The sequence below is a fragment of the Anopheles coustani genome, chromosome 3 (genome assembly GCF_943734705.1).
Source record: "Anopheles coustani chromosome 3, idAnoCousDA_361_x.2, whole genome shotgun sequence".
NCBI lineage: Eukaryota > Metazoa > Arthropoda > Insecta > Diptera > Culicidae > Anopheles > Anopheles coustani.
The window spans coordinates 32,613,887-32,636,273 of NC_071288.1; the positions used below are offsets into that span (position 1 = coordinate 32,613,887).

At 46.6% G+C, this 22,387-nt stretch overlaps 1 protein-coding gene across 1 annotated transcript in view; it reads right to left on the reverse strand.

The window, feature by feature from the left end:
• Positions 1-6,403, reverse strand: part of LOC131260311 (semaphorin-5B) — a 73,097-nt gene extending 66,694 nt beyond the window's left edge. Inside the window, exon 1 of the mRNA XM_058262009.1 lies at positions 6,309-6,403. Coding sequence (XP_058117992.1) covers positions 6,309-6,403 — 95 coding nt within the window. The remainder of the gene's footprint in view (positions 1-6,308) is intronic.
• Positions 6,404-22,387: the final 15,984 nt, after the last annotated feature.

A 22,387-nucleotide genomic window follows, 5' to 3' on the forward strand; every position in this document is an offset into this window, starting at 1 on the left:
ACGAGGATTACTGTTTCTGGCACGAATGGCACGAAATGTTGCTTCTGGGATTTGGTCTTTAGGTAGGTTCAGCTGGTCGAGGCCCCCGATAATGTGGCGTGCTCGGCCCAATTACTCCCGTAATTAGTTTCTCGTTGCAAAGAACGTGTGTTGGCCAAATTGTATGCATGCTACCGAACGGTTTTCACTCCTCCTTTTAAATGGAAGCATATCAACTCAAATAACACCGTAACAAAATGGATAATTTGTGCATAACTATTTCGCAAACATGCGAACTCGCAATAGGATCGAGAATTTGTGAGGCGCGTTCTCGGGGCTCACTTCCCCGCTAAAGCGGCCATTTTCTGGCGGAGCGGATTTCGTGAGTGACATTCGTGTGATCGAAGACCTCGCGAGTCGCTGGTTGGCAAAACAAAACCGGCGATCATCGCGCTGGAGCCGTCGAACAGAGCGATCGATTCAGCGCCAGATTTGACAGGCTAACGGGAACGGAAACAACGGTTCGCCGTTGAGTGCTCTTAGCTCATCAGCCCATCGCCGGGTCGGTGCTTCGACCGTCCAGTTCTCGAGAGGGCCCTTGCATGGGTCCGGCACCTACGACGACCCGCTACGATACTTTTGAGGATCGTCCATCAAACGCTGACCGTTCTTCTATCCGCCTTTGACGCAGTTCTTTCACTCTTTTTTTTCGCACCGTTTGATAAATGATGCGATAATCTCATCCACTCAGCGCTCAAGTCCTACGACAAACCGGCAGGGAGGGGTCCAAGCTGAATCCAATTAAAAACTCATCGCAATCATCGCCTGCCATCGACGGTTGAAGGCCCGGACCCGGGAGACTACTAATGAGATTCAAACGATTCATTGTCATTTTGTGGAACGCGAGCGCAAGAACCCTCCGATGAAGTGGAGAGTTCCTTCTCTAGAGCTCTCGTCCACGAAGAGTCTTCCCGCGGACTCTGGCGTCTTTAGTCGGCATTCTCTTCTAATTACTAGATGACAAGTGCACGCCGCAAAAGCCGGTTCGATCTGAACAGAGCTCTTGGGTGGATCCGGTTGACCTAATCCCGTCCATCTTCTGGACATGGTCGATGCCGCCAACGCCGACATTGGCCGAAAACAGATCAAACGCTAAATTCGCCAACGCATCAATGGACATAACGCTTGTTGCGGAATCATCGTTGCCATTAGACGGGTTCACTTCCCCGGCGGAAAACATGTGCACGTTCGGAGGGTATCGAATGCCGGTCGGAACGGTTTGACAAGCGAGCCAACTCATCCGCCTGCCAATTATTAGATTCCATCCGTATCGAATTCGGTGAAAGCGTTGAGGCCCAAAAGATTGGCGACGTTTTGGCAAGTGGGACGCTCGCCAGCTTCCGTTCATATAGCTTGAACATATTTCCTTTCTAAAGTTCCAACCCAGAGTGATGCTTAGTTCGGAGGGATACATGTGCAGCTAATAGAAAGAAGCGAAGCACAACTTCCTCACAGGCGCTGATGGCGAAGAAAATGGACGGTCCCTGTCTGCGGCGGTCAGAAATGGCGAATATGAGCGTCGCCGTCGCCGGACGCGATGATGTAGATAAAAATTGACAGTTGTTTATTTCGCGGGAGGAACGCCAAAAAGGCCATAATCCGGGAGTACGCTTCGCCACAGCTCCATGCCCATCTAAGGAAAGATGCCGTGCACGATTGATCATTGTGGAAGAGTCCGAGGGGACAGTTGTGTTTACTACCCCAACTCTCTCCGAAACCCCCTACCCCCTCCCGACACTTGCCACACCTTGCCACGTTTGATGGGGACAAATCAGAGATCGGGAGAGAAAGTTTTCGGAGCCCGTCAAATGCGATACGAGTTCGATACGATCGCGCGCATTACAATATACTTTATTTCCTTTTTCTTGCTAAACTCCCTTCATCGTCCTAAGCCGCTAATACCTTGACACTGAAAACGGACTTTCAATGGCGCTCGGAGCCGGACCTAGGCATCGCTGTTGAGGGGTGACTATCTGTCGATGCAAATTCATCATAAGAGCCCGGCCCGGGCCGTCTGTCAGCGGCTTTCATAATCTTAATTTGGGCACTATTTGACAGCTTTAAGCTAGTATTCGCCGCTTAATTGTCGTGGACTGTATCGTGTTTCATCTGCGATGTTCGCAGATAGGCTAAGTGATTGTTTAAAATGTCTCGAAATGTCCACTTGGATGTGCGAATCTGATGCGAACCCACTGGGTTCGGAGCGTTCCCTTTCCGGCTTTACTACCGGGTTTCGTGCTCGCATAAGCTTATTAAAAAATAAATTGACCTTTTACACCAATTAAGCGGGTGCTTGATAGCCAATCGTGCCCGGGTTTTTAAGCACTCACAATCATGAGAACCCTTTCTCGCGCGCGGGATAAAAAATGAAAAACCACACCTCCGAGCGGAAAAGTGATCCGAAACGCTTCAACGCTCGCAACAAAAGCGCCATAAAGTAATCCAAAACCGCCCCCCACACACACACGCACGCGTGTTAACGTCCACCATAAATACACCGTTTATAGTGACAATTATTTCAGCGTTTAATATTGAGCTAAGTGCATGTTTCGGACGGGCCAAATAATTTTACTACGCGACCGATCCGACCCTGCCGAGTTGATTTTATTTGTGTGGCGTCGTTGTTGGGTTGTGTTTTCGTTGTATCACACGGCGCTGATGCAAACCGAAAAACCCGAACACTGTCGTGACCGTGAATGTGTCGTCGACGGTGGGGAACTATAACAAACATCATTCGTGGAGAGGAAAGGATCCCGACCCAGGCGCAATGTTGCAACGCACGCACGCTGCGTTTTCATCTTTTTCCCTTAGCGCATGGCATTTACTGTTGCACTTGCGCAGGGGTTTTAAACGCCGCAGTTGTTATCTTCACTTTTTTTCACCTCGTGTGTTGCGGGAGGTAAAAGTGCTCATATTTTTATCTCGTCTTTCTTAACTCTTTCGGACTTGTTTTCTCGTCCCATTGGATTGGGGAGCTACGACTGCAGCTTCCACCGAAGCACTCGGTTCAACAAGCCTGAAATCTTCATCCGGCCTCGCTCGGTTTGATGTCTTTTGTGCGAGAGGAAATAAAAACAAAAACAAGACCAACCTGTGTCGCCGTTACTGAGGGGGTTCTTTTTAACTGCCCCTTATCACGCCGACTCGAATATCAAACTCGTGGTTCGCTAAGATGCTGTCCAAGACTGGCTGTAAGCGTTTTGCTTTTTACCTTTGCTTTATATTCCAAAGCACTATCTCCGGGACCCCACCGAAATAAAAAGTGGATTGATATCGTTTATTTGACGATCTACTTTTCAATTACGGACACTCTCTGACGACGGTCCGGGAAGTCCCGGTGGGAAGCGAGCTCCAGAGGCAAACTTCGATCGCAACCATTCGCTAAACCCCCCAAAACAGCGGGCGCAAAATTAACCCACTTAAACCGATACGGCGACGATACGATGGTGCTTCCTTTCGCTTCCAATACGTACGCCATCTTTATGGCGATAGGTATTCGACCTTGTCGACCTCCGGCGGTCGCGCGATTCGAGTTCGATTGAATTTTCACTTCAAAAGCTACCGCCATTGGACGTTTCAAACGGTGGTGTACGGCACGGAAACCAACCATCAACCGTTATGTCAACCCATTCGATCGGTAGAAGAAATCGTTCTTGCGAGCGGTAAATAAATGAATAAACATCGCAAAGCAAAAACGGTTTTCCAATCGGAAGCTTTTGGGGTGAAATTTGTCTTGCGATATAAAACAACATCGCGTACGTTTGGCAGATTGTTTCCTATCAAATATTGATTCCGCTCCCGTTACCAGACAACCGCACATTTGGAAAGCAATCTTGTCAACCACATCGATCACCAAAAAAAAAACACACACACACATCCGTACCTTTAACACAATTTTCCCTTCAAGTAAAATCATAACGGGATCCTGCAAGACGTCAGGAGAAAGGATTCGCTCCCCCAAAAAAGAACTCTTTCGACAACACGCCCGGTATTTCATTTCATAAAAATGGTGACCCTTTAATGGGCCGCGGGACCGAGCGAGAAAGTCACAATACGGCGCAAAGTCCTACCCGCGCGCTTTCTCTTCATTTCCATCCCCGGCATTGGACAAAAGAAAAGGATGCTCGATTTTACTTAAAATAACCGCCGCATTTCGGAATGTAAAATTGTCTTCTTACAGCGTTCCTCTTGTGTAAAAGAGGAATGAAAATAAAACCACAACCAATCGTTAACAATAACCAAACTCGGCCGAGAGGGGACCTGAACATGGGATGGGTGGGTGTGCAGAATGCGCCCTCATTCGCTGAAAGGTCTCGGTAGCATCGCATTGCCAAAAACGACGACTCTCTTTTCCATTTCGGTAAATTAGTTTCTTCATTATCACCTTCGCATGGATTCGAGGGAGGGCAAAGAACGGCCTACCCACTACCTGCTGCATTTCGATCCTGCGATCCCGAATTATGACTTACGGTACCAATTATGCCGGAGGATTTTTGAGTTTTTCGTTTTAAGCAAGTGCATCCCCCGTTTATTGCATGTTTTCTGAGACGCGAAACGTTCACTTTTTGCGAGAGGGATTTTCTGTAATGTGATCAGTTCGGAAATTCCTCCCAACATTCGTGCTACAGGAATCCGTGGCAAAGAAAGGAGATGGAGCCTTTTTATTTAACAGGGTTGCAGGAGAAAGACATTTTGAAAATTAAATGTAGCTTTCACTAATGATGATGCGCTTTCAAGACATAAACCAAGAGGAACTGGTCAGCTCAAAATAATTCCTTTCTCAAGGTTAAAGGTTGTTTATCGCTGGAAAAATCATTTCCTATTTCTACCGACGAAAACAACGTAGGTTACGATTTCCCCACCCCAAACGTTGGTGTTTAATGAGAATAAAACTCATGAGGCAATAATCCTTTTGTGGAGAAATACTTCTCGTACGTTTGAGCCGTACCGAAAAACGATTTTCTCCTGCGTGCAAAGACTTGCTAATGTAACACTCCCCAACCGTTTCTATCAGCAAACGGGAAGAGTCTTACAACATCGTACGAAGATCGAAGACACACATACACGGCTGGTGTACTACACACGGAGACGGTTTGGGGCACGTCATTAAAACGGCATCCTCACGACACTCGGGTGTCGAAAGTTCGTCTTCGAAGCAGTCGCTTCAGCGTTTCCCTTCGGGCGTTTTCTTTCCCTTTTTCCCCATTTCTTCACCACGCGCGAGGACGAAGCGACTGTTCCGGGTTCCATTTCTTCTTCTCCTCCCACGAGATCACGAGAAAAAACGATCGCTCGCCGCCGGCTACGACGCAGAGGTGCCAGGGCTGCTGCGGAAAGATCATTGTTCGCATCGATAATTATGACCGGAAGGTGAAATGAAAGTAATCATACGCGCGAACCAGCGGAACCCTCCACCGGGTTGATGGGCTGGGTGTGGGAAGCGATGGGGGGGGGGGGGGGGGGGGGGGGGGGGGGGTGGGGGGGGGGGGGGGGGGGGGGGGGGGGGGGGGGGGGGGACTGCACCGGAGGGAGACCTTTTACTTTCCACGGCAAACGCCGTCCCAAATCACAGAACAGAGTGAGGAAAACAACGCGCACCAAACGCCGCTCGGGACGTTCCGTTCCGGTCCAAGGGATGACGATCGATGAAATCGATCCGCCAATGACCATTAGATGGTCGCGGCAACATGGAAGCGCGTGTTCCTGCGGCGTGAACATATGGCGAGAGGCGAGCGAAACCCCCTCGAGCGGCCCAGACGCGACGTCTCCGGGTGATGGACGAAGAATGGCCGCCAAAAACCGAGGAAGAAACCCGACCAGACAAATGCCTCCGAAGTCTTAAAGGAAGCGTGCAGCAGAAAAGCTGCAGCTGCCAGTGGAGGAAAACCTAGCCGTTTTTTTTTTACTTTCTTGCATTCTCGTGAACTTTCTCGTGGTCATTACGATATTTTCATCGTTCATTAAGCGATCGCAGATTGCGACCGGAGTGCCGGACGTGCCGGAGGAAGGCCGAGATTTCGCTCGCAGTAGGAGGAGTTACTACTTCCAGATAGCCCAGTCCAGAGTGTCCGAGTGTTGTGCGCACAATACGCGTCTCGAGAGTCCAATTGTAATACGGATCGTGGTTCATTTTCCGGACATTTCAACATCTTTATTTCCGATGAATAGCGAGACGCTTGTTTCCCCCTTTTTGTAGTTTCCAAAATGGACGTTCCTCGTCGAAAGTGCCCCCTTTTTTATTACGTAAAGTTTGTATCATTCTAACTTACCTTGCTCCGACCAGAAGTTGGTCTCCAGAAACATCGATCAGCATGCGGGAATACGACGTAACGTTTGGATCCGAAAACCGATTGGCAGTAACCATTAAATCTGTGGGGAAAGAAGAGAGCAACAATTTTGGTTTTACTTTGCACTAAAAATATGAGAAGATAATGAAATTTATCATTTTCTTCCATTTTAATAAGTTTCGTTAAAAAATAAATTCAAATTGTCCTTATTCATTTGTTGTTTTGTCACCTTTTCTTGTATTTTATTCCCATTTCTCCTCCCATAATTAAAGAAACCTTCTCATCAACTCCACATTGGGTGATGCAAGGACCATCAACACCTTGAATGCTGGCCTCTGCCATTTTTGGGATGGACATCGCAAAACTGTCCAACAAAGAAACAATGATCAACAAAAGAAATGACGCGCTTTCCTCCAACCCAATCCGTGGACATTGCAAAGAAACACAAGGTGAGAAAACTTGTACAAGCAATTGCTAAATGGAATATGTAATATCTTTCATTTCCGCCCTCGGTCCATCAACTGTTTGTACAAGATATTACGGGACTGAAGGCTTTTAGCAAACTTCGCAATATTGCCATGCCTGCACCGTATGGTCGCAATGGTCGTAAAGATAAAGACCCTGCATTGTTGTAACAGTCTGTGATGCCGACTCGCAGAGCTTTTGCTGCACTCTGAGCAAATATAGGGGAAAAGTTGTCGGCAATGGCCACAAAACCAGGTTTATGAATCATTTTAAAAACATACGAATGGTAAAATAAGGAACAAGTTGAGGAAAGAAAGAAACTGAAGCTATCCTTAAAATATTTAAAGATTTCTTGTCAGTTTTTGAAACTGTAACAAATTGTAAGCCTTCCTGAAATCGTGGATTAAAACATTCACCAAATAATCTGCAATCGGTATTTCTGATGCAATTTATTTGTTGCAACAGTGTCACTAACCCATTCTCAGCCACTAAACTAAACAATAGAGAACAAACAGCCAAAGTCAGGGCTGTATTTTACGGTCAGAACTTCGTAATGTGCCTCCAATGACCATTAATAACAACGAGCGAGCTGGTTAATGGCTGCCGTATTACTGTCCATTCGTCCATTCTCTCAAACTACTCGTGCCTTTTTTCCAACAGTGACACACGTTCCGTCGCCCTGCGAAGGGCTCTCGGTATTGGTGCAATTGCGCCCATCAAGATTGGCTCATAATCATAAACAACGTTCAGCCATTAGATCATTTGTTTGTACATTGAGGACTAATTATTTCTGCCCGCTGCAGGCAAGAACTTTGGGCAGGAATGAGAACGAGCATAGAAGAAAACGGTTCCATTTCGAACCGGTAGCATATAACCTCAGCTCACACGACTTGGAAGCTGGGAACAAGGCTGTAAGATGGAACGGGGTGTAAAGCGGGAGACAATCGACAAGTTCGGCGAACAGAACTCGAGCGGAACCGCGAGCACGAAAGCGGTTCCAATCCTCCAGGTTCTACCACCGTCGACTACTTTTAACGGCTGCGAGGTGTCTTTTAGAAATCGATTCGTACATGCCCTCAGCGGTCCTACTAACAGCTCCGTTCAGCTAGCAGGCCGGCAGTTGCATAAGATTTTATCAATTTATTTAAATTGTGCTCTGCCAATCCGTCCGAAGCACACGCTCACACAATAATCGCCCTTTCTGCCAGCAGCCGCCAACTCCACGGCGTCGGAGAACAATGGCATCGAAGGGTCGACCGTGCCGGTGACCGTGTATAAATTATGGTTCCAACGTGCCCTCCGTGCCGTAGCGAACCAAAAAAAAAACACACAGGGATCTGCTTGCTCTAAAAACGAACGACCGCGGAGAACAAAACAAAAGTATGTTGGCTTGCAAAACCAACCAAGTTGGAGTACTTATGCCAGCTTCAGCGACACAACGGGGTTTGCGATAGAACGAAAGGACTGAAGGACTGTTCGGAAAGGGGGTAGCATAAGGATCCTGTAGACAACGGGCAGGCGGCTGGGCGAGGGAAAGATCCAACGCGCTGTGACGACAATGACGACGACACGATCATGCTACTGCAGTTATGATTCGGTAAACTATGCTTTCGAAACACTTCAGGGCACAGCTAGCATTGGGTTTTGCCTTTGTTCGATGAGGTCTTGGAGGAGTTTCAATTGTTGGAACTAGGGGGTCAAACAAAAAACTCAACTGAAAATTTCCACCACAGAACAAGCAAACAATTGAAGGCGTGAAGTTTAATATAAGAACATATAAGATCTTGAATTTACTGGCAACAGAAAACCATTCGTCATAAATGATTATATAATTTGAGATAGGAAAAATCACATAAAACTTATTCAATCAGTTTCGTTCCATTCCCATCCATGAGCATCTGAAAACAAACCATCGCAACGCCGTACGAGACGCCGACGACGGCTCGCTTGTTTCAGCATTAATTTATGGCTCGTAGTTTACGAGATATTTTAATTACGCCTGTAACTCATGCACTCGTTTAATGCACCATATCGGACGCATTCGTGCGCGATACGGTGTCGCTTTGAGCAGAACCGTTCCTTCGCCACATCTGAGCTTCGTCCGTCGACGAATCCGAAACGCTGGTCCTTATGCGACAACATAAGCGACACACGCGAAAGTCACGCGAAACCGCGAACCCGTAATGCTAGGCGGAGGAAAAATAGCACCAACGTAGAAAAAAAAGGCTCTCAAAAAGTGAAGGTGGTTTACCGTTCCAATGGCTCCGAAGACGCGGATTCGAAATGAATCCCGAGTTCTTAATAAAAAAACTCAAGCTTCAAGCAAAAGGAAGAAACAAAGCAAAACCACATCCCGCCAACATTTGCCAGCCTCCGCAGAAAAGAAAAAAACCGCGAGCTAAGGGAGGATTTTAATTGAATATCGCAACAGTTTGTCACGCTTCGCGACGTACGGCCACCTTCCATCCGAAGTCCCCCTTCCTATGTGTGTGTGTGTGCATTCATTTTTTATTTTTCCTTTTCTAACATCAAGCCAGCGAAATAATTATTCATAGCTACAAGTGACATTATTTGTTTTACACCAACGCCAAAGCCCACCTCTTCACGGGTGGGAAACACGATTTTGCACTTGGATAAAATTATCCTTTGCCGAGGGCAAAACGTTTAGAAACCGAACTGTCTTTTGAGGGGAAGATCGAAGCACTTGGATTGGAACCGGTTTTGTCGATATCTTATAACATTAAATCATATTTGTTCATTTAAACGAATCTTTAAATGCTATGAAACACAAGTTTACTTTAATGAGTTTTTTCCTACCATTTTGAATGATTCACCCAAAAATATCAATGCCGGAAATCTAGCATCAAGCTACCCGCAGCAAAACAGATCAAGATAAGCACGACAACATGAAACAAAACTCACGCATTTTTAAAAACAAGATAAGAATTAATCGGTGGGGCGCTTTGTAACGATTTCCAACATTGAGGTCAGCATAGATGGGTGAGTAGTACCTAAGAACTACCGGTCTTTGGAGGTCGCAATCGCTAGGTTTCAGGACTTGCACTATCGATTATCGAAATACCACTCTCTGCGATAGACGAAGCGAACCTCACACTGGACAAGTGCATCGCAACGCGGTGCGTGCTTAAAGCCCTGGAGCGAGATCCCTACCTATGCTTCGATAAAAGCATCCAATTAACACCGCTCCCGAGGATGAGGTAGACCCTCAAAGCTTTTCTCCAGTTTTTCCACCACCTTTTGGAGTCCGTGGGTCCATCTTCCGAGTGGATACTTGGCGACAAGTGTCCGACCACCGTTGACCTTACAAGGAATGCAGTTCCTCAGTTCCGCACCGTCCAATTTTCCTGCTAGTATTTTCTTACCATCGCCCGATCAAGCGGAAAAGCCATCGGTGCTTGTAAAGAGGTCGCATCATATCGGTGAGGAAGGATAGACTGGAGTAGCTGTCCTCTTCACAACCGACTGGTCAGGTTTCCCCGCGATCGATGGACGGCCGGGGAAACGAGTCCCGGACTTTTTCGTAAGCAGATACCTACAGTAAACCCTTTCCTCCGTGGTGAACTGCAGGAAATTGACCACCGACTAGCGACTTCTAGGGGAAAGCCGTGGTTCACGCGAGTGGTAGAAAGGAGCGAAGAGTGAGAGAGTGAGAGAGCCCAGACAGCCCAACGCAAGACACAGTGGTTGTCACCGTCCATGACCAAGATGACCGTAAAAGGAACGCTCGGTTGTCAGGCGCACAACAACGCGGGAAAACGCAACGACAAAAAATGGGATTAAAAAGAAACACGAGCTGGCCACAAGCCATCACCTTCCACTTGGCCGGCACTGGAACCGTTGCGGAGCGATGATCGAGCCCGCGAGACTTCTAGCCTCCGAAGAGCGCAAAGCCCTGCGCAAGGAAAAACCGTCGATTCGATCGCGTCGACTCGAACTCGAAACTCGAAGGCACGCCGGGGGTGACATGAAAAATGAAATAAGTTAATTAAAGTGTTGGCACAAAGAGTGCGATCAACCGAGGAAAAAAGAGCTCACCCCACCAACACCGCACCATCCAGCAAGGATCAAGAGTGAACGTAATGAATCCGCACCGACCGTACCCCAAAAAAATTGTAAGACGATGCGTCTGCAAGCGTGGAATCTTGCCCCCAAAGCGTGGTGGATGTGCTCCAGTTGATCGACGATCGGTTCGTCGCCTGCGCCAACCTGCGCGAATCTTAAGCCAAATGTCCCCACAACCGAAAGATTAAGCAGAAAAGTGAACGTGCCGCAAGGGCGATTTAAAGCGCGCGATTTAATGAAGTCATTCATTGGGGATTTCATTTCATTTTTCTCTCGTACCCCACAAACGGCTTAGGGACCATCACCGAGAGCAGCTTCCACGACAAATAAAATCACCGTATTCACCACGAACCAATCAGCGTAAAACAATGGCTTTATGGCACTTGTTCAATCGGGAAACACAATCATTCATGCTGTCACAAGTAATATGCGCCTCGCGTATGAGAAAATAAAAGAAATGCCAAATGAATCCCGAGATCACTTCATTTCATGCGAAAAAACAATGCACATTTTTGCAAACCGGGAATAATGAAAGGGTGACCTTCTACCAAAACAAGCAGCGAAACCGAAAAAGCCGCGAGCGAAATAAAAAGATGCAACGAAAAACGCACCTTAGCGTGCGCACGCATAGTGCATTCGGGCACGATGGGAATTTCTTTTGCTTACTTTTCCACCCCGATTTTCCGAAATCTCACCGCCGAGGTTTTGTTTTCGTTCGTTTTCTTCACTTCAGCAGCGGGTCAACCACGCTAAGTAAGATTGATTTCAATGAGCAGTAATTAAATCGTGTTCAATTATCATGAAAACATCTGTTTAGTGCAAGTAGGCGAACGACTCGGAATGCTCGGTTGCTGTCGGCTGGGAGTTTGCCGCCGGCTCAAGGTCCTTTCCGGGGTTCGGCCAGGGGCGGTTTTCGATCGGTGGCGGTGTGCAATTTATGTAATTCATCATCCCAGCCCCGAAGAGAAGCGGAAAAGAAACGCGAGCTGGCGAAAGGTGGGAAATGTTTTCGCCCGATTGGTGATTGGTGGCGCAAACGTCGAAAGTCGTCGTTCGTTTCTTTCGCCGGGAAGCGACCAAAACCGCGGACCGGTTTCGGACCGATGCCCTCTGGCTACCGAAAGAGAGTTTTTCCCTCCCGCCGATTTGTGTATGGGAAGAAAAATGGGTCACACGCCAACGTTCTGAATGGAGACGTTCTCCGGCCGAATAAGGATGGGAACATTTTTTGGTAAAAAAAAAACCAATGTCGCGAAGCATGGGAAGAACCGCAGTCTCACGGGTGGAGGGAAGAAAGGTCCTGGCCTTCCAAAGGAGCACCCCAACAGCAAACCCCTCCTTTTACCACCGGGACACTTTCTTCACCTCCATAATTGATTGCACATTTATGACCTTAATTTTGATAATTTAATTTTTACTTCCCCGGTAGCAATCGCTCTTCCATGGTAATTCGTGATTGGACATGCTTCGGACACCCTTTGCAGGGTAGTTTGGTCATTTTATTTTTTGCGTCACTTTACATGCCACATCTTCCCGCATTATCATTCAAACAGTCGACACGAGTGGTGCATGGGGATGAAAAGAAAATTACTGACCACACCGCATTCCCGTTAGCTCCGGAGCGGGAGACGGCTAAAGGGGAGGAAAATTATACCATTGCATTATTATTTCCCACCATTCACACACCCGAGCCAGCACACACACACCCCGCAAGGGCGACCGCGAGGAAAGGTGAGCTGATTTTTAAATCATTTGTTTGGTTTAATAATTCCCCTTTTCGCAGTCGAAGGGTGTTGCCTCCAAGGGGTTACGGCGTTAATGCAGTTTGTTTGTTCTGCTGCTGCGGATGCATTCCTTCACCCTATGCGCGTAATCGATGTGGCATCGCAACCTTGAATGAATCTGCTCCCCGAGGAGGCGCAAAGGGACAGGATAACGAGAAAAATGGCATCCTTCAAATAAGTATGCATGGTCGTACGGTTGCATTGCGGTGCATGGCAGAAGAAAACTCCTCGTTTCACCGAACGCCTCGTTTGCTTCGACGTCGGTTCGATGGCAAGATCGGATCTCGTGAATTGACTCAAAATCTGACCATTGAAGGAACGCTTCTGTTCGCCCTCGTCGTCGGGCCCGGTTTGTTCCCCCGGCTGGGAAGGCGCGTTATCGCTCGCCAGCACATGACGGACGTACAAATTGACAGTTATACGGCCATGGTCGGGCAGAGAGGCAGAGGGAGGGAAAATCAAGATCGGGATCGCACACTGCGCATGTTTCCATCCAGGTCGCTCATTCCGCTCACGTCCGCCAGCGCCAGCGAAGCTATGGCTTCCCTGTTCCACCGAGCGGTAGCTGGTTCGGAGCCTGAAATCGCGGGAAGGAAGGCGGTCAAATGGGATGGGAATGGATGTGTGCAGGTAGTGTGTTGTGCTTCCGCGACCGGTTAGAGGCATCGATTTGCTCGACGATTTATCCCAAGCAATCGATCGATCCAACAATCGGTGGAGCATAAAGCGGTGGGAGGGTGTGCTAGAGGGAACGAACGAAAGGACCGTACTCGCACATGGAAAGGTGGTTCGCCATCCAGCATCCGAGCAGGGAAGAAAAAAAAGAAACCGTAATCTCTCGACATAAATCAAAGCAGCAGCTATATTATGCGCTGTACGTGTTTTGCACATACACACGTTTTGCGTTTGGAATACACACATACAGACACACAAACACAACGAGTTGCAAGGGAAGCAATCGCACACACCCGATCGTCCAACATCGCTGCAACATCCAGTCAAATTTGCAATGAAAATTCATCGCAATTCAAACCGTCATTAATCAAAAGACTGCACCGAGTGACGAACGACGAACCCGACCCAGACCCGGGAGTGGTAAAATATTGGCGAACCGATGGTGATGGAGCGGAAAAGGAGGGCCACGGGATGCACAAAGTATGGCCACAAAGCGCCTTTCCCCATCCCTTCCCTCTCTTACCATGCCGATCTGTTATCATTATCATAATCGTAATAATAATCCGACACCGATGCCGGGTCAGGTTCGCGGGAGGCCAGAGGCCGCTTCCTCTTGGGTTCGTGTTTTTCTTCCGCTCGCCGGCCGTGCCGTGGTCGACGTTGTGTTCCCTCGGGCGTGAATTCGTCAGGTGTACGTACACGGCAAGCAGAGGACGGAAAGTAAGAAAACGACGACGACGCGTTTAAGTGCACTTTCCGGCGAAGATGACATTGAGTGATAGCGAAAGGCGATGGCACGATGGGCAGGCAGTGTAAAACGGCACCGAGATCAAGATCAAGGCGGTGGTAAGCGCACGCCGCCAAACACCTCCCAAGCGAATGCTGGAAGAGAAACAACAATTCCTGCAATGTTGGAAGCGCAAGTTTTTGGAGCTTTTGTGAAGCAAGTACTTAGTGTCATTGACTTGAATTCCTTGACTCTTTAACTGAGGTAATTTTTCTAACCACAAGCTTGATAAGGCAAACATGCGATCGTACGATGGGCCACGAAAAGAAAAGCAGCTTTCTGCCGCTTGGGTCGTTACGATTTTCCCCCAATCTCTTGCCAACCCAAACACAATCGCGACATCGATCGACGGCGTGTAACAGGAAACCACGGACAAGCAATTGCACACAGCAAGGTCTTGCACACTTCGCAACGTCAACCTCGGCGCGGAGAAATTGAGTACGCAATTCCCGGCGTGGTTTGCGGCGAGATCTCGCTCCAAAAAACTTGACCACCTGAAAGCAGTCCATACCGTTTATGTCAACGGAATGTCCTCCGCGGGAAACACTCGGCCGGGCGGAAACACAGACAGAAAAGGCGGCCAGAAACAAGACTACCACTTGGGAAGATGTCTTTGCTAAAGGAGAGAGACGGAACCCACAACGCACTGACTCTACCTTACCTTGAATGGTATGCAAAGGCATTCCGGAGGGCCACATCCAACGGGCTAAGCTGCTCGAAATACCCTCGATCTGTCGATCAATCGGAAGGATGCACACGAAGAAAGGGTGATTCGAAGTGGTGTGTGAGAATAAGGCATCCCTCCAGCCCCCTCCCAGATGGAAGTTGCTTTTCAAGATGCCATTTCTGTCCATTTCAACCCAAACGAAAGCCGATACCAGCGTTCGGCGAATTCGAAATGGTCAACGGGGCTTTGCGTCCGAGCTTTCCACCATCCCACTGCAGCGGAACCTGTCCTTCCAAAACGGTTGTTTCAGGTTTCCACTCCTCTCCCACCCCCGGCGAACAGACAGCCCTAATCGATCACCCCGCGATCGATCCATTTTGGAGCGCTTTTTGCGTACATCCATCCCACGTTGGGAAGGGAAAGATAAAAAGCGAACCGCGGAAAACTCATCCCTGGGGGATGCTGCTTTTCCGCGCGAAAATGTGTAACCTTGCAATGCAACCAAAAGCGGGCGAAAAATGAAGAATCTTACTTACTTGGGCAGCAAAGCGTTATGGAAATATTATACCGTGTGTGTGTGTGTCAGTTAAAACCGTCTTAATTGGCTTTTGAAGCTGAAAATATAAACGGTTACGACGCTTTACGGTTTTACGATCGATTTTAAATTTTACGAGCGGAACTTTTTTTTCCCACCCCAAAACCGTGGTGCTGCGCATTAATTGATTGAAGGAAACGCAAAAACAAAATGCATATTCCCGACACGCTTATTAAGCCTCATTTTTGCACAAAAAGAAGAACGCGTAATGAAGGACCGTGGAGGAAGAAAGGAGATAACAAGAAAAGTTTCAAATAAAGATGTCACGAAAAATGATGAAAATGGAGAAAGTCGTATGGTGGGTAAAAACTGGATTAATTGGTACAGAACATGAGGGAAACATGCATACATAAAAGACAAAAACTGAATAACCCCCCTTTGGGTCGTAGAAATAACATAACGGATTGTCATATAGCAATACGATTGAAGTTGCATGAAAAACAGCGCTAATAATACAATTGTTATCAAATATTTACTTTTATTTCGCTCGTGGGCACAAATATTTGACAAACATACATTCTATTTGCCATCAAACCGAGTGTTGCCCGCCTTACATAATGTATTAAACTGATAACGGGCAGGTTTTGGCAAAGCAAACACGGAGATCCTCATTTCCGCTGCGATAACACCGGTGCACTGTGTATAAAGTGTTCTTTTTCTAATAGCGGATTTTTGCACAAAAACTCATCGAAATGCCAATCCACGGCTAGATGGAGGACTTTTTCAGCTGCCTACCGACAAATAATAAAGCATGACGACATTTGGCAAAGTGCGCACTGCGATGGCATACGTGACATGTTGCATGAGGCCCCGGTTTTGCGACCCGACTGTTTGCGTTCGCTTCGCCCGATGTCATCAAACGCCGGTCGATAGTGCTTCGGAAGAGATGACGGTAGAAAATCTTATCTAACCGAGCGGACGTTATCAAGGCAGACTTGTTCAGATGGGTGGTTTTTCTATTCTTTTTTTTTTTTGTTTGGTGAGAAATGGCAACACTTCACTATACAGGACCCTCCCGTTTCACAACGGTGTCCCAGGCCACGACACGGCCACGCTGGCTAGTGCCCGTCGCTGAGCAAACACTCCAGGGCGTGTGCAATCTATGTCGCAATAGCATAGGCGAACAATCAACAATCGCTATCGCTGCATGTCATTCGCACCGTCAACGGAATTGTCTAGGTTTGCTTGCCAGCAGCAGGTTAACAGCTAGAAAATTATTTTCTTTTAGAGATGGGAAACATTAAAGTACTTTCCCTATTTTTAATGAACACCAAATTCATCATTCATTGAAATGAAGAAAAATTGGCCAAACCCAAAGTGGCTTAAAAAATCAACAAAAGCGATGAAATTTAAGATTTAAGCGACGGATGATAAATGACTCACGCGTCCTGATTGTCGCTACAAAAAAAAAGTCAGTTGAAGCCACACCTTTGGCCCGAAAAAATTGTGCCCTCAATAAATTCGCACACGACCCGTCACATTTACATCATCGTTTGGCTTGCTGCAAAATTGAAACGGCACCTCATCTATTCACTCGCGAGGCACTCCTCGAACGTATCGCCCCATGGAAGAAACCTCCCGGGAGGCATAAAATGCCACCATTTCTGCAAAATACTCACCTTATGGTCGTACGTTGACGTTATGAGTGTTGAAAGCCTACCCATCCGCGAGATTCGAGCGAAACGCAGTAACAAAAGGAAGGGTTTTTTTCATCTCTAAAGCGACCTCGGTATTTAGGTAAGTGATGGGTTGCTCTCATTACGCGAGTCCTAACCATATCCGAGCACGTGTGTGCAGCGATGAAAGGATATGCTACTTCCTTTTACTTACACAACGCGCCTAAGCTGAGAATTCTTTTCAATGTCTTGCCGTATCTCGTCGTTCTATTGAAACTATCTAGATTGTATTCATCGCAAAAGTATATGTGGAACACATGGTACTTGCTTTGAGTGAACGTTACACAATGATAAATTAGCAATAAAGTGCAACGACACAGCAGTGCTGTAAAGGAATGATACATTTCTAAAGCTTTTGAGCATGTTGGAGAGGCAGGCAATTTGAGAAAGTAGCACTCTTTTGGCTTGTAGTATGCAGGAAGGTACGTCATAGTTTACCAAAACAATAAAACATTTTTCCGTCATGCATGCATCATTCATAACAACATTTTTACAAAGAATGTTGTTTTTGACAGAGAGAAGGATCCAATCCTCTTGAGGTGTATTTATCGTGAATAAAATAACACTTGTATGAATTAATTAAAAAAGAAAAATACTTACCATTGTATGAGATGAACCTGCGATCATTTTCAATGTCCACTAACGTCGCGAATACTGCCGTCACTCCCAACAACAAGTGTAAAATGGTGAACATTCTGAAAATAGAACCGAAACATATGAAAGGTTAAAGCTATTAATAAATACACTTTCGTATAAAAATATTACACATTTCTCACGCCTTGACAGTATTTTTATTGGGATAGGTCGGAAGACTGGAAGAAATAAAACATACACACACGCAGCTCTAATCGGCATCGCAACGCAGGAAAAATATGCCGACCGATACCAATTGGAAATGTTTGTTCAACGCCAGACCGAGCTACCAACCGATCGGGCGATCCTACTCAAACACGACGCACAGCGAGATGATTGATCGAAAGTACACAGAAGATCGAGCATCGAGTGGACATCGATACGGCCTAAACGGACCCCGGGACAACATTCCGCCCGAACGGCGTGGAGTTGTTTGAGCGTAAACAGATATCGAGACGAGGTCAGCAACCTGCGTGGCGTTGCCCAGGTTGGTGAGAATTACGGCCTAGAAAGGCAGCATCTCGGTTCCTGGGAAAAGCCGAGCAAAGCCTTCCCGGGAAGGTTTCCCCCTTGCCCAGCCCCACCGGCTCGTAACGGGAACATGATCCAAAAATATTCTACCACGGGACGAGATGCACACAGCGTTCAAATAATTAAATATTTGCCGATCCTCGTCGGGTTGTTCGATGGAGTCGCCCGCCAGCTAGGGCTAGTTCCTCGCCCAACAACATTGGAGACTCGCAAACGCAAGTGTTCTTGGTTCGCCTTTAAGCCATGGCCAATCGACCATTTCACCTGTGATGCTTTCAAGCCATGAAAACTACATTTATGCTCCATCTTCAATAAAAACGTGGATGCGAACCAGGAATCTAAGCCGATGGTAGAATAATCGTACAACTTACTTTACCTTCTGAAGCTTTTACACTCATAAACGAAGCCACTGATACTTTTATTTCTTATCGCGCGCCGTTGCCTTTCGTAAGTAGTTCACCGCATCGGGGTGTCTGGTCGGGGCGGGACTGGACAGCGCTATAAAAATATAAACCTCTTTCCCTAATCTATCGCGAACGGAGCGGGCTCGGTAAACAGTTGCCCTACATAAAACGTACGCACAGCCAAGCCGCACAGGTACGCCTAAGAGGAACAAGGCATAAGAGAGCAGTTAGAGCTTGGAGGATACGTTTAATCTGTCTCAATCAGCGGTAGATGGTTGGAACACGTACTTCTCGGACCGTTCCTTGGAATCATTTATGATTTCTAAACAGCAAAGGGTACTAAAAGTCTGGCATTTGGAAAATATAAGACTCATAAATTAATGAGGGTTTCAGGTATTTAAAAGCAAACCCTTCTTTATATCTCGGAGACATTAAATTTGTGACAAATAATTTTGAACGTTCTGGTTAATTTCAAACGATTAGCACTGAAGAAAACGGTTCTTGTTACATGTTTTACAGTTACAGCATTCATTTAAGATACAGTTTGAAAAGAACCATTTCATCTCTTTTTTACAAGCTATCACCAAAAACTATTTTGTTGAGTATGAAATAATCATTTTGCAATATAACGAAATACTATGAGCTCGGCCATCATTATGGCCTGCAGTTTATCTTTTAACAACCGATGAGTTCAGTAAAATGAACGGAATGTTTTTAAAGTTGGCCAAAAACACACACACACATGCAACAAGCTTGTGAGCCGAAATTATGCATCGACACATGCAGCTCGCCCGTTAAGCGCATTGGCGGTTTATGGTGATGCGATGCTAATTGCATTGTCGGATGCTAAACTGTTCGCCAGATGGTCGAAACATAAATTGTGCACCAAAAGCACACACACGTAAATGCGGCACTGGGAAGCAATAAAGCCCTTCCTTTGTTCACGTTGGTAAGAAAAAAAAACAAGAAAATAAACTCATTTTCGAATTCACGTTCTGCTGCAACCTGCCAAGCCATCCCAGCGATCGCAGCTCACCCGAATTATTGATGCAAATTTCACTAATGATTTATGGATTACTGTCGGATGCCGAACGACTTTTCGCCTGAGCTGGCCGATTACACCAAAGCGAAAGGCTAAAGAAAGATGTCAAAATTCGCAATCGACGAGTGAATGTGTTGGGATTAGGTGGCGAATGCGAACACCATCAATCGAGCATCTGTGGTAGATTTGTGTTTTTTTGCAGATTCGTTTCCATTCCGCCGAACACGATACAAAAGAGCGAATAGAAACATCAAGGAAATATTGAGCGGTATTTTGGTGCTTAAGCCAATTTAAAGGAGCTGTGATTTTCATCAAGCTTTATTAGAATTTGATAGGTGCTGTAAAAAGAGCTCGCGTTTCGAGAATACATCATCATTATAAATCAAACACTGTTTTTGTAATGTATATCCAAACATGTGAAGCAGAAAATATAACATGTTGGAATTATTAGCCAATTCGCATTCTTCAAAAGAAAAAAATAACTAAAAACGTAAATGGAGGTAAACACAAAGACTCTTGAAGAATATAAAAGTTTTTCTTATGCCTTTCAAATTATAAATCGATGGAAGAACCAAACATTTTGGGCATCTAACATCCTCGTTTACCAAACCAAGCTCATTCCTAAGCTAAAAAGCAATTCCTTGCATAACTCGGAAACATTCCTCCCTGATGCTGATTAACCTAATCTTCGCTTGCGTTTGCTTTTGAAATGGCGAAACAATCCTATCGATTCATTTCGTAAACCAAATCCTCTTTGAAGACCTTGAAACCCAAACTTCCCATACCGCCCCATCGACGCACACACACACACACACTAAAACCCGAGTTCAAAATTGGATTGTTCGCATTAGCCTTAGCCTAGATCGTCCCACCAAAACCGAGGACAAACCCTCACGGCGCGTTTCATTATCCTTCACCCGAAATCCGACTTCGAAATCCTAATCCCTCGAGCTTAATTTATCGGGATGCGATTTTCGCCAGAATTCGTTTCGCACTCATTGTGTTTTTGTTTCTTTTTGTTTTACACAAAAAATTAAATTGATACTTCCAACGTAATTTATGGTCGGAAAGGAGACAGGATCGGGCGAAGACCGAAGGATTCGAACGGAAGCCAAAAAGACGTTCGATGTTTTCGAAGCAATCCCGATCGGTTCAAAGAAGCGCCCGAGAAGCCTGGACACGGTTTGAAACTAAACCAAAACGGTCACAAATCAATGCCGTTAATTACACGGCGACAAGGCGAATGAAACCGGCGCAGGATTGCAACCCGCGTGCCGGTAACGGCGGAAACACCTGAAACGAGCAGCAGCGGAACGGAAATCCTTAGGCGGAGGTTAACACCGACATCCAGGGAAACCGTGGCCCAGTGAAGCCCCCGGTTTCTTCAAGCTGTAAGTAACGATAAACGGTATTACGTGTGTTGTACGGCACAAGAAACCGTACAATCCGCTAAACGCTGCAGGAAACGGAATGACCGCGGGCGGGCGGGCGGGCAGACAGGGAAGGCGAAAGAAATAAATTCCTACGTGACAGCGGCCAAAGTGAGCGAACTTAAACAAAAGCAACGGCATACAACAACCAAAACAGAAAAAAACAACCGCACCGTCTCGCCTCAGATCGGGCGTCTGTTGACAAGTGTCACCAAATATAGCAAATCCGAGGGCGCCTCCACCGGCGTCAAAAGCAGTGCACGGTTGGAACGGGGCAAGGGGGAACGAGGCGAAACGAGGGAAGGGTTGCCTTTGGTGCGAAAACCAAACAACACCATCAAACAAACGACCAGCAACAACGGCGGGACTAAAACAAAACATAAAAATAAAACCATGAACAACATACGAAATGCAAACACGCACGACGAACAGGAGAAGCAAAAAAAAAAGTAATGACTCCAGACTGCCCCCTTCGTATGTCCTTACGTCCTCGTCTGGTACACAGACACTGATGTAATATTGAAATGAGTGTGCAATCTTGCAGTCGATCCGATCCTTCCCGTAACGTGAAGAAAACCCCCAAACGGACTGCCTGCCGAAACAGTATGTTTCATTTCGTTCACCCAAGAAACACCACCGGCTTATGGTCCGATCGATCGATGAACAACGACGACGACGACGTTCGTGGCCTTGCTTCTTGGCAGCTTGTCTATTTTATTCTTCCGCTTGTTGGTTTATGGTCGCCACCGATCGCTGATCTTGAGGAGCGATAACAATACGTGCGAGTACCAACACACACACACCCAAACATGGGCGAAATTTGGCGATGACAGTGATTGCCAAAAAAACGCAGAGGTAAAACATCATCGCCTAAGGGAGTGCTTTAGTGCAGTGGGTCAGTGCACACACACCGAATAAGTTTGTTGCATAACCATAAAGTTGACGTTTATGCAAATTAGGATTTTGGAGCGCACGAACAAACGGCGTGTGGCAACATTAACAGCTAGAAAACGTGCTCCAAACCCCCGGTGCCAACATGCGGCAGGAACAGTTGAAACATACAACATGCATCGCAAAAGGGGGGCAGGAAAAAATAAAACACATTACCTAACATTGTTAACGCGTCCTTCGAGGTTGTGCTGTGTCATATTTTTTTGTGGGAATGTTTTGCACCCTTTTTTTTGGGGGGGGGGGGCTTTGAGTTTTATTTTGGCCAAAGTCTTGTTCGTCCGTGAAGTTAGAGAAAGAAAGAAAAAAAAACAAATATATCATGTCATAAATCATAACTA